This window comes from Nelusetta ayraudi, unplaced genomic scaffold (genome assembly GCF_046127955.1).
Source record: "Nelusetta ayraudi isolate G7.1 ecotype Tasmania unplaced genomic scaffold, CSIRO-AGI_Nayr_v1 ptg000059l, whole genome shotgun sequence".
Lineage (NCBI taxonomy): Eukaryota > Metazoa > Chordata > Actinopteri > Tetraodontiformes > Monacanthidae > Nelusetta > Nelusetta ayraudi.
Window position 1 is genome coordinate 2,970,156 of NW_027466109.1, and position 17,991 is coordinate 2,988,146.

The following is a 17,991-nucleotide window of genomic DNA, read 5'->3' on the forward strand; positions in this document are numbered from 1 at the left end:
TTGTTGCATGGCTCATTTGTGCGAGCTGCTAAGTCAGAATTAAAAGACTGTTGAGTGTGTTCGAGGTTATCTTCACTCCCTGTTCATAAAACATGTTCCGTCTTGACCCACTTACTGGCACAGTCAAGCCATTGTGTTCACAACTAGACGCTGGCAATGCTGACAGGTAATTAAACATGTTCTAGTTACTCGCAGTCATATTTTTGCAGCCAGAAGAATGTATATGTTGACAGAATGTTTGCCAGCATCAGCTTAGAGGCAGCACAGATGGAGATTTGACGGATGGGGGATTTTCTTTTTCTTCTTGTGGCGTCCAGCTGGTTGTTTATTTATAGATTCATAATTTTTTTGAAGAAAAAAAAGGTTATAATTGGGTGTGCAAACTAACTGGCCATCTTATCGCCTTGTTAGTAGTCAGCAGTGATTGTCTGGATAGATATATGCTATTACAAGTAGTGGGTCAGGTGGACCTAATAGAGAGTTGTCCTCCAGTATGTGTCTTAAAAGTACTTTTGCAGGATAATAGAGTCACCCAGAACTCAGAATTATATATAAATATTAAAAAAAAAATCATAAATTGAAGCACTCATTTAATTTTTGATGACATATGCGCTGTTGAGTTTTGCAGACCTCTACCATCGAACACATTTTTCTATCTTTCAGGAGACAACGGAACTCTCTGTGAGCTTTATCCTGGCGACTCAAGCAGGGAATGATTCACAATTTCCCCCCAAAGACTTAGTGGATGGGAATGTGGGTCAGGATTTTTTTTTCACAGCAAATGGAATTTTTCTTTCCTCACAAGACAGGTGTAAGTCAAATTCTATTTTTCGTTACATTACAAAGACTGACTTCTCAGCTAGGCAATGTACCTGAAAGGGTGCAGGCAGAAGCAAAGTCTTTGCTAGATTAAAATGTCTTTAAGGTAAATTCTGTGGGATTATTTCAGTAAAATATAGTGGGAAATGTTCTAGTAAAACAAAGTTGATTTGGCTGTTTGAAGAAACGGTCTATTTTGTGGCCTTGCAAGGTGCTGCACAGGAGGGGGTGGCCCTCTCTGCTGACACCAGCGACTGCAAAATATACCTGCAGCATACCTACAATTTTTTAAGAATTAGAACATTATGTCAAGAAGTTTAAAGGCCTTATATAAGAATATTTGGGGCTTTTCCATTGGGGTATTTGTCAGCGCTTGGGCATCATACCAACAATGCTTCTCAATTCCTCAGCGGCAGAGGATTTGTCAGTTGTGTTGAGTAATCAGCAGACGAGTAGACGTGTCAGTGTGAGGTAACAACGGCAGCATAAGAAGAAGAAGAGCAATTCTGAGTCATTTTTTAGATCGAAAAACCATACAGATGTATAGCACGACAACATTAACAAATGGGACGTGTGTACACAAGCAGACGCACGCTGGCACAAAAATATTTCACTGGGATTAAAAATTCAGTTTACGGGATCTCATGCAACACAAACGAGTCATCTTTGCTGCGTATGCCTTTGTAGCGGGGTTGTTTGTTATCTCCAAAGAGGGATGGTGCCTGGAGAGCGCTCTGTTTTTACTTCAGTCACAGAGAGGAACCGGAGCCGGCGCTGCCGCACGGGGCTTGGCTCAGTTTGAACTCAGGATGGAGGGCAGGCTGCTACAAAGAAGAGACGCCGCAGCAGCTTGATGAGCAGCGTTTGCTCAGCAGATCAACCTCCGGCTTTCTGTCAACCCTGCAAGGGTGTGTTGGCCTTCAAATAAATGTTAATATCTTTTTTTTAAAGCACACGTCTTGTCAGATACAGTGATAATCAGACAGGGCTCACAAAACTTGTGTGGTGTGACCGTTGAAGAACCTTCCTCTGATCTAGACAACATGGAAAAAGGAGGGAATACTTGTTTCTATGTTTAGGATTTTCAGATTACAATTTGCTCCGTCATAAAAAATAGAAAATGAGCAGCACAAATAAAGCAGGCAGGAAAAAGCTGACAAGGGAATTAATTTGAAAAGGTAAACAAAAGCTATGTTGATGTTTTTAGATTGTAATTAATAGGATTCCACTAATCTGTGATGTGTGGGTCTGTGCTCAAACTCCAAAAATGGATGTCTGTGACTGGCACCTGCTGAAGATGAAATACAATACCACCATCAGGCTCTATTTCCACGAAAACAGAAACCGGATTATTTCAAGGCGGAATTGCAGAATTGAAAAAACAGAACGATGAAGCGACTGAGAAAAAAAATTGGGCTTGGGGGAACAAACCGATTGTTTTTTCACCTCCTGCAAAGTATAACTTCGTAATCTGAGGAGGATATGGTGAATGGAATGGTTAATGGACTGCACTTATATTGCGCTTTCCAGCACCTTCACGGTATCCCAAAGCACTTTACACTGGCCTCTCCTTCACTCACTCACTCATACTCACATACACCAATGGTGATTTGACAAAGTTCCTTCAGTGGTCTTTCATTATCGACTGACCAAAGGTGAGTCGTACCACGAAGACCTCATTGATGGACATAACATCAACATCATGACATAACAATGAAGACAAACTCCCAGAAGCAAATACGTTAATGTGTGTTTAATCTATATGCAAGTTATTCACCTACATCCCAACAGTCTCAGCGTCTCCAAAAGCGAAACTGCTGCTCCCAGTGAACTCTTTGCGATATCATACAAATTGCTGCGTTCCACAGAGGATGGCGAGCAATTTCCACCCTTCCCTCACACATTGCACGCTGTGACCCTGGAAAGAGCCACCAAGGCATGTCTCATATAATCTGGCCGCTCTGTGAGCGAGCCTGAGGAGGGCTGGCGATGATTAAAGCCTGCATCCAGCAATGTTGTCAGCACGCAGCAATGTTATGCGGAAAGCTTGTTACTGCCAACACTTAATCAATGGTTGTTGCGGTGTCAAGGGATCGATTGCGTCCCCATTTATCAACAGTGGTGCACCCATTCTGCTGTGAAACACCCTGTGATGATTAGCATTGTTTATCCAAGTGCTTATCCAAGCTTTTTCACCAGTAATACCAGTGTCCGTTTGTTTCTGTAAAAACGTCTGGCATGATTATGCTGATTGTTATTTTTTGTTTTGCTTTTATTTTTTTTATTTTCTTTAAAGGTGGATAGATGTATTTTATTAATTCCAGCCTGTGACATTTCACAATTTACAATGTAACACAAACACACTTCATCCAACGCTTTCTTGAACACAAGAAGAGAAATGTACATGGTTTAGGCTTTTTCTACGTGACGAAAGCATCTCCTGAAGAGTCACCACATGTCTGCCAGTTTAATAATAAGAATAATATGATCACTATAAATGACAATTTTTCTTCTCATCAGGCCATATTGTAGAAAGCAGTAGGTTGAACAGCGTAGGACACAACACACTGGCAGGACGTTAAAAACCTGCATTTCAGTTGTGAAGAGGAGAGGATTACAGGGAAATGTATTAGTGCACTCTCTGATGTGTTGGTTCACAGGGTTCACGGAGAGGGGTGGAAGCACTCTGGACATCACTGCGTTGCCTTTCTTTGGTCGACGTGACGTAATGATCCAGACAGGAGGTGGGCCACCGAGGAATTGGAGACGTGACACTGGATCCTTTGGGAGAGTAGCAGTTCACTCGGGCAGACTGGTATCTTGGGGGCTTCAAAAGCAATGAAGTTTCACTTGCCGGTCCCTGCAGGGCCACTGACGCACAGTAGCAGAGAACAAACGTGACTGATGGCCTGCAGGCAGCACTGAGAATAATGCCACTCAAAAGAAATAAATGAATGAATAAATGAGTCAGTAAACAAAATGTGTGAGGCCACATCGTATAGCTGTATTTTATTATGTCTGGAAATCGTGTCACTAAAATGAAGAACACACCTCTCTTTAGGCCCTGTCCACACGGGAACGTTACCATTTTTTTTCTTTCCCGGGGTTGAAAAAAGTCGCGTCCACACGCTGGCAGATGGAAACGGAACGGTGGGTGAAAATTATGTAATGCGTATGCCACACCGAAACGTGGCGCTGTTAACAGACGCTGACACAGCCAACGGACCCAGAATATAAAAATAAGCCCATTTCCACTACACGCCAAGCACAAAAAAGAAGCAATGGCGAGTGGAAGGAAAAAAACTCTCTTGTGTGGACCGACGCCGAGGTGGAATTACTACTACGTGTCACACTGAATTACAAAAGTTTGCGCCGCTGCTGCCGCATTGCATGCCTTGTTTTTTCCAGTCACATGACAGTGACGGTGCGATGGCGTCATCATTTTACAAGGAAAAGCCGTTTTCACTGGCCAGATGGCAACGATGTGACAAACGACGAAACGGCGTTGTCAGATTTTCCCACTCTGGGACCCGTTATCAAAAAATACCGTTTCGGGGGACCCAAAACACAGTTGCCATATGGACGAAAGTCCATAACAGTTGATACTTCACCGTTTCCACCAAAAAATGTTCCTGTGTGGACAGGAACTGTCAATGCCACCAACTGTCAGACTAATTTCACTATGCAGGATTGATAAGTAGTCGGTTGACCTTTTGTAGATGCCTCATTTTCAACTGCCCCCACATGCAAAAATGGATAGACCATTATTAGCTTCGCCACAGTGCTTATGTTGCATTCTGCGTATTATTCTAAACTTAGAGTTTCCGCATAGAAACTGAGTTTATATATTCTGAAACTATGCGTTTCCACTTTGCAGCAATTTTGAGTTAGTCCACATTAACGATACATGCGAGTCACCATGGCAACTATCAACAAGAGGAAGCCAAACGTACCTCAGTGGGCTGGAACAAGACATTGTCATTTGTTCACACTGTGAGTTTGAATATGTAGCTAGAGTGAGAAAAATACATTTGCAGGAACAAAAGTGAGAGAAGTGGAGTGGGAGTTAATCACCACTGAGTAATTTCACTAAATATAAATGTTGTTTGTCATCTAACTAGGCAAACACGTAGGTGAAAACAATTGGAATCATTATGAACCTGAAACTTTTTTGGCAGAACTCCTCAGGCGAAAGAAAATAGGTTTTGGAAAAGTTTACAATGAAATAGAAAAACATAATTACAAGAGCTCTTTTGAGTAAACTCGTCGATACTTATCCAGCAGATAAGACTTCAGATATATTATCACTGGTAATACAACATTGTAGTTCACTGAGGTAGTCATATATAATCAGGCACAATTAAACAACACCTCAAGCAGCCTACTCGTTTACAGGATCCAAAATCAAACCATCGAAATTTATTCCGAATGAGGGCAACACTCTGCAACAGTGCAAGTTAAGTGTGCCACTAACTGGGGGAGGAGCAGCACCTCAGGGAGGTGACAGACAGAAACTCTGGGTTTGATGGATAAAACCTGTCGTCGACCAGGGAAGTTTCACAGAGTGTGTTACCGCAGCAACAGGCTCTGCAACAGTTTGCAGAGGTGTTTACCACCAGTAAACATATTGTGAGGCATTATTTGTCTCTGCAATATATATCAAAGACATAAGAAAGATGGTATTTTGTTACAAGACTGGATACTGTGAAAACACTTTGTCAAAAATTGAGCCCTGGTGTAAAAGTATTGAATGGCGCCGAAAGCTGTTGTGGCCTCTTTGATTTCAAAAGATGCACTTGATGTTGTTCACTCAATGTTCTACTGGGTGAGACTGGCCACAACACCGTCCTGACACTCAGATGCAGAGTTCAACTCTGCACCTGAGCTCTCTTCATTATGACATTTCCATCACAGTGCCATGAGTCCTCAGATGTGGAATATTAAAGAAAGGTGAATCGCTGACGCTCACCGACAATTCGCAAGCAATTCCCACTAACTGTTCACTTAAAGTGAGAAGGATCTCCAGCGCAAAAGTAAAGCGCACATGGCACACCATCAGGCTGCAGGCTCATAAATCGTCTCCATCACAGGTGCCTGTCACTCAGAGATTTTTATTCATCCGGCACAACAGGGACAGATAGTTGCAGCGGCAATTACCACAGCCGCCATCTACCTTTTAAAATCAATCAGACACTCAAACGCAACAGTAGAGGAGCGTGACAGGCTGTGGCTGTGCGATTAAAGCTTGTTGGCGTGCTCGAGACAGCCACCTCAGGGGTCCCAACACAGAGACGGATGAGAGGAGGATTCTGTGCGTTCAAAGTTCAGAAACCCAGCTAAGCTTTTGCAGTGAGGGAAGCGGAGAACAGAAACAATATGATAGCCACTGACTTCCCATGATGCACTGAGCTCTATTGATCGCCTCTTCTCTCTGGCTTTTCTTTTGCTACATTCTGACTTTTTTGTGGCAAAAAATAGGTGCTTGTTCTTTTTTGGGTTCTCAGAATATGGTCACTCTGTCTGACAATGTAGCTGTGTGCCATGTACACAAAGCCAAGCTGAGCTGGACAGGGTAAATGGAAAAAATGTTTAAACTTTTATCACACAGGACCAAAAAGCTAAATGATCATACCAGACTGACTACACAAATGGCTGCAGCCCAGACATTATACAGCCTAACACACAGATGAAGTCATCGGTAATTTCTCATCCAGAACAAGTAAACAAGAAAACAGCCAAACTGAGAAGACATGGAATGTAGGGAAGAAACCTGCTGATGGCCCTCAAATAGGATTTGAGCATGAACTAAATGAGCTGCCATGAAGGACAAATGGCTGTACAGCAAGTGATTGAACTGCTAAATGCACAGCACTAACTCTCACAAATTAAATGTTTAGGTTGTTATTTTTTGAATTTGTATCCATCTGTGCCAAGGTTTCCGGTGCCTTGACATGAGAATTTTTGCAATGTGTGTTTCATGCACAGATAATTATCATGGGCAAATGTGTCTCAAATACAGCAATGAGGAACACACTCACGGGTCTGCATGCCACCAGATTTTTTTTTTCTACTTGCCTTATTTGTGTTATCAACACACCAGTTCCCTTTCACAGTCTTGGAGTCATTGGGTAGATTTATCCTTTTGAATGAGCAACATGATAAACACACATCTGTTTATTTCAATATGTTTACATTAGTCTATGGCACTTTAGCCAGGCTTCAAATACTGTTTACCTTGAAATACTCATATAAAGATTAAAGAGCCGCATTAAACTTCGTGTTCATCATCATGTTAACTTGTTCCAAGGTGACAAAGATCACAAAGAAATGACAAGCTAAACAAGATGAGTGGGTCAAACAGTGTTATAGAATATAAACTATGGTCCTGCAATGTCCTCATAACTGACTGGTTTTGAAGAGATATTAATCAATCACCGCTACATCTTTCACGGTCAACATTCTTTCAAAGTGCCAACACCATCGCCAACAAAGACTTTAAATGAATCTTTGTTGGTACGCAGGCTGTTCATGAATGTAACCTTGACTGTCTACGTCAGCAAAATTGTATATCGGACATTTGCCCTAGAAGTGCAGGTTGCGTCATTTGATACATGCTACCGCTGGAAACACACATTGAGGAGAAAAGGCCACTGGAATGGCTGTGAGTGTCATTTTTGTAAAGGTTTGATGGAGTGAGAAAAAAGCAGTTGGACAGCTGAAAGGATCTTCCCAATGTTACAACATTTTACATCCCCTTTGTTCATTGCCACTTGAAAGATTTCACAGAGGTCCTTTTGGAAGAGACGGATTGCCTTTCTCACTGCACTCCCTCTGGAAACTACAGAGAAATGCCGACCTTCATGGTAAGACTGTTCTCCATGCTAAATTGCAACACAGTGGCGAGGTGTAAACATCGCAGTCACCTTAATCAGAATTCTAGTCAGTCCAGAAACAGAGCGAACCAGTCGTCGGAATCCGGGGAGCCCAAACAATGAATGATGAAGCTGTTTTGTGGGGAGGCAGGTGTGCGCTTGCACCTTATTATCTTTTCAAAATGCCAAAATAGTTGTAAAAAGAGTCACACAAAAACAAAAACACAGTTTTTCTTTGGTTTCTACTCCCCCGTTGGGACTGTGAAAGCATGAGTAATGACTGCCGGGCAGCAATGATTCTGTCATCCATGACAACCATACCCAGGCAGCAGTATCAGTCCTGGCCTGTGTCTCTGTCAGATTGGCGAAGACTTGTGGAAGTTGCTTCAAATTGAATTACTCTTGCCGTGCAGGTAAAATAAGCATGTAGACTGTGGAACTGTGTGTTTTTTCCATGTTTTTCTCAGGTCCGCTGTTGAATAATACACTGGAGGTCCACAGTGCAGGAGTAGTGATTACAAAGTTGACAAGGAAGCCAAGGACTGTGTGCATGTGTCAACGGCTGTGACGTCCCTCGCTTAAAAATAATCTTTTTTCCTATCCAGCCATGTGTTTTCTCTTGGTTGTGGGTCAAATCCAACATTCAGACTGCGGCCAAAAGCAAAACTTCTCCAAGATCCCCCACTGAAATTCATCAACATGCTCTTGTTTTAACCAACGCCTTCACATTGTATGTCTTAACCCCTAAATAAACATGTTGGCACTTAAGTTGTGTTTGTGTCAATGAGGCATAACAGCCAAGGCAGCCCAGCTGTCATCTCCAGCAGTTCCCTTGAATCCGTTAGGGATCTATTTATACGGCAGTCTATCGGCTACATGTCCGATACACTGCCTTCAAAACTCTGCCACGGCAAAATAAGTGTTTCAGAATTATTATTTTTTATTTAGTCTATTGAAAAACTAACATATTTATCAAGAAGTATAAAACTAAGCACAAAATATGTTGTATTGTATTTTTCATTTGTATTTCTCATTGTATTATTTCTTCTGACCTTCCAGGGACTGCAGATGGAAAGTAACCTTTGGCCAATTATGGCATATTTACATTTACCTGTACATATTCATCAATGTGCACTGTCCATTTTAAATAAATAAATAAATTACATTGATTGTGTATATATATGCACATAGACACATCTGAACGCCACATTGCTGGAATGCAAAGAAAATACTTTGAGCTCTTTTTCCTGGCAGATAATGGTCACTGAGATGAAATAGCTCAGGATTAGTGGGACCTGTCTTACAAGAGATAGACAGAATTCATCTTCTCCTCTTCCCCTTTTTGGACTTTTTTTCACCCAAAATGTGGTTCAAATATCTAACCCAGCTGGATCCTTTTATCACTACTCAGTCAGTTAACATGAACCACACGATGACTTCAACACTTGAAACACAACTGATGACTTAGAAAGCTGAGTGGTGTGAACAATGCAGTAAGTCCCTTGTCTTGATCCTTTCCCAATGTATTTTTCAATAAAAACTATATTTTACAATAATAAAAACTAAGCTAACTAAACAAATGCTGGGTTTTTTTCAGTTTTTTTATCCAAAAGCTTTGAAACACAATATAGCTAACAACGCAACCCCAAAAAGATGTATTCAAAAAAAAATGTCACAACATGTTAACATATTGTGAGTAGAAAATTTGTGAAATTTCAGTTTTTGCTGAATTATCCCCTTTAAGGACTGTGACGTTGACAGATGGAGCTTTCACTGAAGCAGGGGTACCATCTGCTGGACAGTTTGAACAAGACACGATCAAATCTGACCGCGGCAGAGACTCCACTGTCTCCACTACCTTCCATCATATGTCTATGTGTCCATTAAAAGTCTAAACTCACGCATAGACAAATGTATACATATTTACTTTCTGAGTCGACAATCACTTTAATTTTCGATAATAAACACATGAAAGTCTCATATTAAAAAATAGTTTATTGAAATATTTGTTTGCTATGGATATTGTTTTCATTGCATGGTGCTTGTTAATGGCCTCTGTAATAACATCCACAATAATAACAGATTTCCACATGGATAGACAAATCTGCAAATGTGTGTATGGTTATGTAACTATCTGTCTAAATGAGTATATTATCATTATCATTATTGTAGTTGTTGTTGTTGGTGGTGGTGGTGGTAGTAGTAGTGTAAAATCGCGTGCAGTCTGAAAGGTATTTAGTGGACAAGCACTTTTTTGTGTCACATGAAAGCCCGGCGCAGCAGCAAGTTATGATCGGTCCAATAAATTTACCACAATGGCACGAATACGTGTGAACCTTCCAGCGAGTTGCGACTGGCTTCAACAAGCAGATAGGACAAACGGCTGTGTCACTGCAGCACTGAGGACAGTAATACACTTGGGTTGTGGAGAGCTGAACCCATTCACTGCTGCAGGCCTGTTTCAAAACAGGGAATTACGATAATGGCGTGTGGTTCAGGACAAGAATTTAGGAGAAATAAATCACATTCGGTTTTTCCACCAAATAAGACAAGAGAAGCTGTACATTCGAGAGACATGCTGCGTAAACATTTGGAACGATACTCAAAGAGCATAGAATTAGATTAGGCACACAGGTTTGCTATCGTATTCAAACAGCACATTTGAACGTTTGTTTTACATTCATACTTTATTTACAGTTCAGTTTTTCTTGAGGTAATAAGTCAGCAAGAAAATACGGTACTTCGGCGTCAGCAGCGTATCGCATTTTTCACGTCATTACGTCAGCACGTACGAGCCTGACGCACGCCATATAAAGCACGGTTTTCTGACGTCAGCGGCCTCTTCCCTGCCTATGCCCTCGGAAGGTGGGCAGCGTTAATTTCCCCGTGTCGTTTCGCCGCTAAGCGAATCCAAAACCATCCGTCAAAATGGTAAGTTTATTTATCTTTTTTTGGTCATATTTGAGTTAGAGTGTTGACAAACTTGAGTCGTGGCTAAAAAATAACGCCACAGAAGGGTTTGTTTGACTGCCACGTAATCGCCGTGACATTTTCAGGGTAGCGCTTTGATCAAAATGGCAGCCCGACGATAATGGCAACGTCAGCCCTATTCAAACTGAGACATTTCATCGATACGTCAAATTATTCAGTTTCTCTGCCGGTATATCGGTTCAGAGTGTCGTTTGGAATGGTCGCATAACGATCTGGCCGAATTATTTATGGTAGAAAATAGCTGAACTTTGACAAACTAACGGTGTCGCACTTGACGAGAAATGTAGCTTCCTGAGCTATTCCTCTTACCTTGAAAGCTACCAAATAAACATTTATATCACATTTTAAAGCTGCGGTACATCGTCCCAAATAAGCTTCCATGTTATAACTGCTGTGTATAGTCATGCCAGACATCTACGAGTCGGTGTGCTGGTTTACCGGCTTTTCGCATTCGTGCGAGCTAACTATCACGTCACCGTTAGCATGTAGCAAGTTATCAAAGTCTGAACACGTGTCCTGTTGATACGGACATGTTTTTTCTGCAATATCATGCAGGGTAGGGCACGATCGAGTATTTTTCACCTTATACTGGCTTTAATGGCGCCAGACACGTTAAATGCGGTTGGGGATTATTTATAAAATTGCCAACGTCATGTCGCTATTTTATCAACGCCACAGTTGGAACGATGCGGACTGCAGAAACCCAACGCCCTATCACAGCATTTGCTTGTTCGATAGGGCCAAAACCGTTGATATTTTTTTACTTGTAGCAAATTTCGTGTTTTTAATTCGTTGGCATGGCGGATCTAAATTGGATTTCGTATTCCATATATCGTTTGTCACCCGGCTGCATATGGGTAGTCACCCGATCATCCTAATAGTTTTTAAACCGCCGGCCCATCCAAGCAACGTCAGTCACTGCCTGGCATTAGCTGAGGGAATTCAATCAAAAAGTTAATTTGTGGATAAGGAAAATACAACCTTAGTTTGGAAACACTTTTCTAGTAGATGAATAAAACATGTCACTGTTGGCTACAATCTTGTATATTTTTTTCTTTTGTGAATCATTGTACCTTCATGTCCCTGTTGGTCTTAAATATTTCGTTGGTTGGGTTTTTTTGTCTGTCAATCCTCTTGACTCCCTTTTTCTCCCCATCGCATCGCCTCAGGTGAACTTTACCGTCGACCAGATCCGTGCCATCATGGACAAGAAGGCCAACATCCGCAACATGTCCGTGATTGCACACGTAGATCACGGAAAGTCGACTCTGACCGACTCGCTTGTGTCAAAGGCTGGTATCATCGCCTCTGCCCGCGCTGGAGAAACCCGTTTCACCGACACACGGAAAGATGAGCAGGAACGTTGCATCACCATCAAGTCTACGTAAGTACCTTTTCAGAAATGCTTGATTTGTAGTTATGTCAGTAACACGTTTTGAATATACTTAAATTCTGTCAAGCTATTTTAAAGAGAGCAAAGTTAATTATCAGTTTTTGGTTACAGTTACAAGCTACTGTTGGCGTTTGACGTTAAGTATGATCTTATTTGTAGCGCCATCTCACTTTTCTACGAGTTGGGAGATAATGACTTGGCCTTCATCAAGCAATCCAAGGAAGGCAATGGCTTCCTGATTAACCTGATTGACTCTCCTGGACACGTTGACTTCTCCTCTGAAGTAACTGCTGCCCTGCGTGTAACTGATGGTGCCCTAGTGGTTGTGGACTGTGTCTCTGGTAAGGACATATCAGAGTAACCTCATTAAGCTTGCATAATTTAACATTATCAAATTTACCATAATCATTTTATTACTGTAGCAACACTAATCCAAAGGATTAGAATTAGAATTTAAATATCAAATATTTCTCACTGAGAATTTTTGACCGCTAATGTATGAACTTGTATTGCTTTGTCTTCTGTTCCGCAAGCCTGAAAATCTTCTTTGGCACTAAATTTCATTCTTCATCTTCATCAGGTGTTTGTGTCCAAACTGAGACTGTGCTCCGTCAAGCCATTGGAGAACGTATCAAGCCAGTCCTTATGATGAATAAGATGGACCGTGCCCTGTTGGAACTGCAGCTCGAGCCTGAAGACCTGTACCAAACCTTCCAGCGTATTGTGGAGTCAGTCAATGTCATCATCTCTACTTATACAGATGAACAAAACCCCATGGGTGATATTATGGTGAGTGGCCACAACACTTCTTGGACTTCTAAGTACAGACATAAGTAGTATAACGTTGGATTTGATCCTGGAAAATTTCTCTAAATGTTATAAATTGCGCCCTCAATGTCCTTGTGCATTTGTCTACTTTTACAATTTATTGGCTGTGTATTGTGAGACAAAAAATTACAAGATCACTGAAACACAAATTTCAGAGTAGCTTCACTTCAGAATCCAAATGAGTTGCAGCATTTTGCCCTGTTAATTTATTTTTGTTTGTAGGTTGACCCCGTCATTGGTACCATTGGCTTCGGCTCTGGACTTCATGGTTGGGCCTTCACCCTAAAGCAGTTTGCTGAGATGTATGCAGCCAAGTTTGCTGCCAAGGGCAATACCCAAATGACCGCTGCTGAGCATTGCAAGAAAGTAGAAGACATGATGAAGAAACTGTGGGGCGATAGGTAATGCTCTTTAACTGAGACCAGTCATATACAAGACAGCAGAGTATTGCTAATAAATGGAACATGTAGCCAAATAAGATTTATTTATTGTTTTTCAGGTACTTTGACTCAAAAAAAGGAAAGTTTGAGAAGTCTTCTATTGGCGCTGACGGGGCCAGGTTTCCCCGTTCCTTTGTTGCTCTCATCCTTGATCCAATCTACAAGGTAAGAAAACAGTGATTTTTATTTTACTGTCTTAATATTGACTGAAGCACTTTTTTTGTGCACAAATCAACCCATAAGGTGTTAAACTCATTTAGCCTGATAGTATGCCAGTGGTAATAAGTGTGGGATAAGGGATATTAACTTGACCCAGAAAAAAAAATCATTAAGCTGTTTCAGGGTGTTGTTCAAAAAAACAAAAAGTCTGTATGTATTCTAGTATGCTTGTTTATTGAACAATGCAATATCTATTCATGAATGGTATGGACATATTCTTGCTTACTTTGTGTCTGTAAATGATGACTTAATCATTCTTCACTTTGACCTGAGTCATCAGTGATGACAAATCAAAGTCTGAGCAGAACACAAATAAATCTTTTTGTCATTTGGCCTTTATTGCTTTGAGTCAAACTAACTTTGAAAGAATTCATTCCTTAGGTGTTCGATGCCATCATGAACTTCAAAAAGGATGAAACTGCAAAGCTGTTGGAGAAGCTGGATATCAAGTTGGATACTGAGGATAAGGAAAAGGAGGGCAAGCCTCTGCTGAAGGCTGTGATGCGTCGCTGGCTGCCTGCTGGAGAAGCTCTTCTTCAGATGATCACCATCCACTTGCCCTCACCTGTCACTGCCCAGAAATACCGATGCGAATTGCTCTACGAAGGACCTCCTGATGATGAAGCTGCTATGGGTAAATGGCTTATCTAGCTTGTATAATTGCTCATCTTCTTCTGCAGTGACTGTCTGCTGTTACCATATTTAGTCGGTCGTATTTTCTAAAGTGACGCAGTCAGTTTGTACTGTTATATACTACTATACTATACTGTACACATATTTAGTATTGCTCTTTTTATTTCCTTTTTAAGGTATCAAGAACTGTGACCCCAAGGCCCCCGTGATGGTTTACATCTCAAAGATGGTCCCCACCTCTGACAAGGGTCGCTTCTATGCCTTTGGCCGTGTGTTTTCTGGCTCCGTCTCCACTGGGTTGAAAGTGCGCATTATGGGACCCAACTATGTTCCTGGAAAGAAGGAAGATCTGTTCCTGAAGCCAATTCAGAGGTTGGTTAAACTCCTTACTAAAAGTTAATGACTTGTAGTCTAATTCTGTTGTGTGAAGTAGATTTAAAAAAAAAAAAAGTTAAACCAATAATTTACTTTGTGTGTTTTGTTTTGTGCCAGGACCATTCTGATGATGGGGCGTTACATTGAGCCCATTGAAGATGTGCCTTGCGGTAACATTGTGGGTCTTGTTGGCGTAGATCAGTACCTTGTTAAGACTGGAACAATTACCACCTTTGAGCATGCGCACAACATGAAGGTGATGAAGTTCAGCGTCAGCCCTGTAGTGAGAGTTGCTGTGGAGGCCAAAAACCCTGCCGATCTCCCCAAGCTCGTTGAAGGGTTGAAGCGTCTGTCAAAGTCCGATCCCATGGTTCAGTGCATCATTGAGGAGTCTGGTGAGCACATTGTTGCTGGTGCTGGAGAGTTGCATCTGGAGATTTGCCTGAAAGATCTGGAGGAGGATCATGCTTGCATTCCTCTTAAGGTAAGGTGATTCTTAATCAGCATACTTTGTAACACCCACGGATCATTTGTACATCAAAGTGTTTTATTTTTCTCTTTCCAGAAATCTGACCCAGTGGTGTCCTACAGAGAGACGGTCTCTGCTGAGTCAAGTGTGATGTGCCTGTCGAAGTCACCCAACAAGCACAACCGTTTGTTCATGAAGGCCCGTCCCTTTGAAGACGGTCTGGCAGAGGACATCGAGAAGGGTAATGTTGCTCCCCGCCAGGAACTCAAGGCACGTGCCCGTTTCCTTGCTGACAACCATGCTTGGGACGTCGGAGAGGCCAGAAAGATTTGGTGCTTTGGACCGGATGGAACAGGTCCTAACTTGTTGGTGGATGTCACCAAGGGAGTGCAGTATCTGAATGAAATCAAGGATAGTGTTGTTGCTGGCTTCCAGTGGGCCGTCAAGGAGGTAACATTCATTTACTAATGTATGTTATAACTGATCTTATTTCACAGTTGCAAGTGACTGACAAGTGCCATTATGTTTCCTAGGGTGTCCTCTGTGAAGAGAATATGCGAGCTGTTCGCTTTGACATCCATGATGTGACCCTGCATACAGATGCCATTCACCGTGGTGGTGGCCAGATTATTCCCACAGCTCGCAGAGCCTTGTATGCATGTGAGCTCACAGCTGAACCCAGAATGATGGAGCCAGTCTACCTTGTTGAGATCCAGGTAAGTGCGTGCAAAGGCAAATGATTTGTCAGCATCTATAAACTATAATTCATAAAACAAATGCAGCCAAACGTGTACTTGGTAGAGAAAGTGTATGCATTATGGTGGTGAACCTTTGTTTTTTTTCTTCTATTTGGAACAGTGTCCTGGTGAAGCAGTGGGTGGAATCTATGGCGTGTTGACCAGGAGGCGTGGTCATGTGTTTGAGGAAGTTGCTATATCGGGAACACCCATGCGTCTTACTAAGGCCTACCTGCCTGTCATGGAGTCATTTGGTAAGATTGTGTTACTGAGACGAGTCTTCTGAAGTGCCAAGTGTAGTTTGTTAAGTTAAAGTCACCAATATGTTTTGTGGAATTTGAATTGTAATGTATCTCATTAACAGTAAAAATTCTACACTCACGTTGCTTCGCTTGGTCGGGAGGGAGCACATTACAAGTTCCATCCCGACCAGGAGGAGGAACAAGTAGTTGGCATCTAAAACCGTTGAAAGATGCATGGCCGTAGATGAACAGTGTTGAAATCAATTCTGACATGCCAGACCCTCTGTGGTGGTTGAGGCGTAGTTCCGCGGACGTATCTTCGCGACTGTCTCGCCATGTGATCGAGCCAAACTACCTTTGTGATCGACCAGTAGATTGCGTTTATTGTTTACTGGCCTCACGCGGGCCCGACGGGGACACGCAGCAGGCCGACTGTGGCCTGCGGGCTGTACTTTTCCGAGGTCTGACCTACACCCTGTCTGGCAAGAGCTGAAAAAGATTGATTGTAATTGATCGTATTCTTTGATGTAGAAAGTATTATTTTACTGTAAATTGTAGTGTATGGTAACACCGATAGCCGATTGCAGACCTAGATGCATACTAAAACACAAACTGTAGATTTAGTCAGTCCCTTTGTTTTGAGCCACATATCTAGCTGAAAATAATAATCTGTCCAGGTTCAAATTAGCTTAAACCCACATACTGTTTTTATGAGAGAAACTATCATTCCTCTCACCATTGAGGCGCCTGCTGCAACCCTCACACTCTTATTTTGTGAACTCTTACCCAGGTTTCACAGCTGATCTCCGTTCCAACACTGGTGGCCAGGCCTTCCCACAGTGTGTGTTTGACCACTGGCAGGTCTTCCCAGGAAACCCACTGGAACCCACCAGCAAGCCTGCTATTGTTGTGATGGAGACTCGCAAACGTAAGGGTCTCAAAGAAGGTGTTCCAGCCTTGGAAAACTACCTGGATAAATTGTAAACGCCTGGGACTCGCACGACTCCTGCCCCATTCCTCCCTTCCTTATAAAAATAAAGTATACACACATTGTTGACCAAACTGTACAGAACACAGTGAGCACTGTTGGCTTAAAGGATTGACAATGAAGAAATTACCACAAAAATTGTAAACAATAAATACATGGAAACAAGTTTCAGATTTATTCAGTTATTTTTTTTTTTTTACTAATTTCATGGAAATGATAAAGTGCCATTTTTGTTTTAATACTGTGGTTTGGGAAATAATGACTGATGGAATGGTAAACTTGAGTAAATATGTCTAATCTTGCAGTGTGGTTTGAATTGTGCGTATATAAAATATTTAAGTTTAGTTTTTAAGTGATTTCTGTTGCGCGTGAATTTCTTGCACTTATTAGTTTTAAAGTGATTGAAACTTTAGATGTCAAATGTCACTACTTCAGATACAATGAAAAGGTGCTGCAAATTCTGTCTAAAAGTGTTGCGTTCAGCAAACTGTAAAAGATTCTATATGACCAGTCTTATTGCTGTTGCCTTGTGCCCGAGAGTGAGGAAGGGCCAATTCCTTCCTCAATCTCAACCCTCGCCCTTGGCCCTCAAAAATAAGTGTAAGGGCTATCTTGTGACTTAGAAATGGGACACCCCTTGAGTGCAGATATGTCGTAAGACTGGGGGGCGGCCTTAGGCCGAAGCTACGTCCAGTCTGCCAAGAGGGCAACGATGAAGAAGACGGAAAAGAAGTCCTCCGTAGCTACACAACGAGGTATACAAGTAACGTGAAGCCGGTCCGGCTGACAAACATCGTAAAGTTTAAAAAAAGAAAAAAAAAAAGTTACGCAACAACGATGTCTATAATCCTTTTTTTTTTTTTTAAAGTCTTAAATGAAGACAATAAAATGGTGTCGTAATATTTATATCTTTATTAACTAAGAAAATACTTCCATTTGTAGCTCGCTTTTTTTTTCATCGTCATCTCTTTCGAAGATGTCTTGG

General features: G+C 41.7%; 1 protein-coding gene and 1 non-coding gene across 2 annotated transcripts; both read left to right on the plus strand.

The window, feature by feature from the left end:
* Positions 1-10,471: 10,471 nt before the first annotated feature.
* On the plus strand, positions 10,472-17,171 carry LOC142897338 (elongation factor 2b). The gene is made up of 13 exons (XM_076039582.1): positions 10,472-10,622; positions 11,852-12,066; positions 12,235-12,416; positions 12,656-12,864; positions 13,126-13,304; positions 13,403-13,508; positions 13,944-14,196; positions 14,372-14,567; positions 14,688-15,054; positions 15,136-15,489; positions 15,573-15,755; positions 15,898-16,030; positions 16,809-17,171. Exons 1-13 carry the CDS (start codon positions 10,620-10,622, stop codon positions 17,000-17,002), a joined length of 2,574 nt encoding a protein of 857 aa, XP_075895697.1. The 5' UTR covers positions 10,472-10,619; the 3' UTR covers positions 17,003-17,171.
* Positions 13,798-13,865, plus strand: LOC142897380 (small nucleolar RNA SNORD37). The gene has a single exon (XR_012928448.1). It is a non-coding gene; the product is annotated as a small nucleolar RNA SNORD37 (small nucleolar RNA).
* Positions 17,172-17,991: the final 820 nt, after the last annotated feature.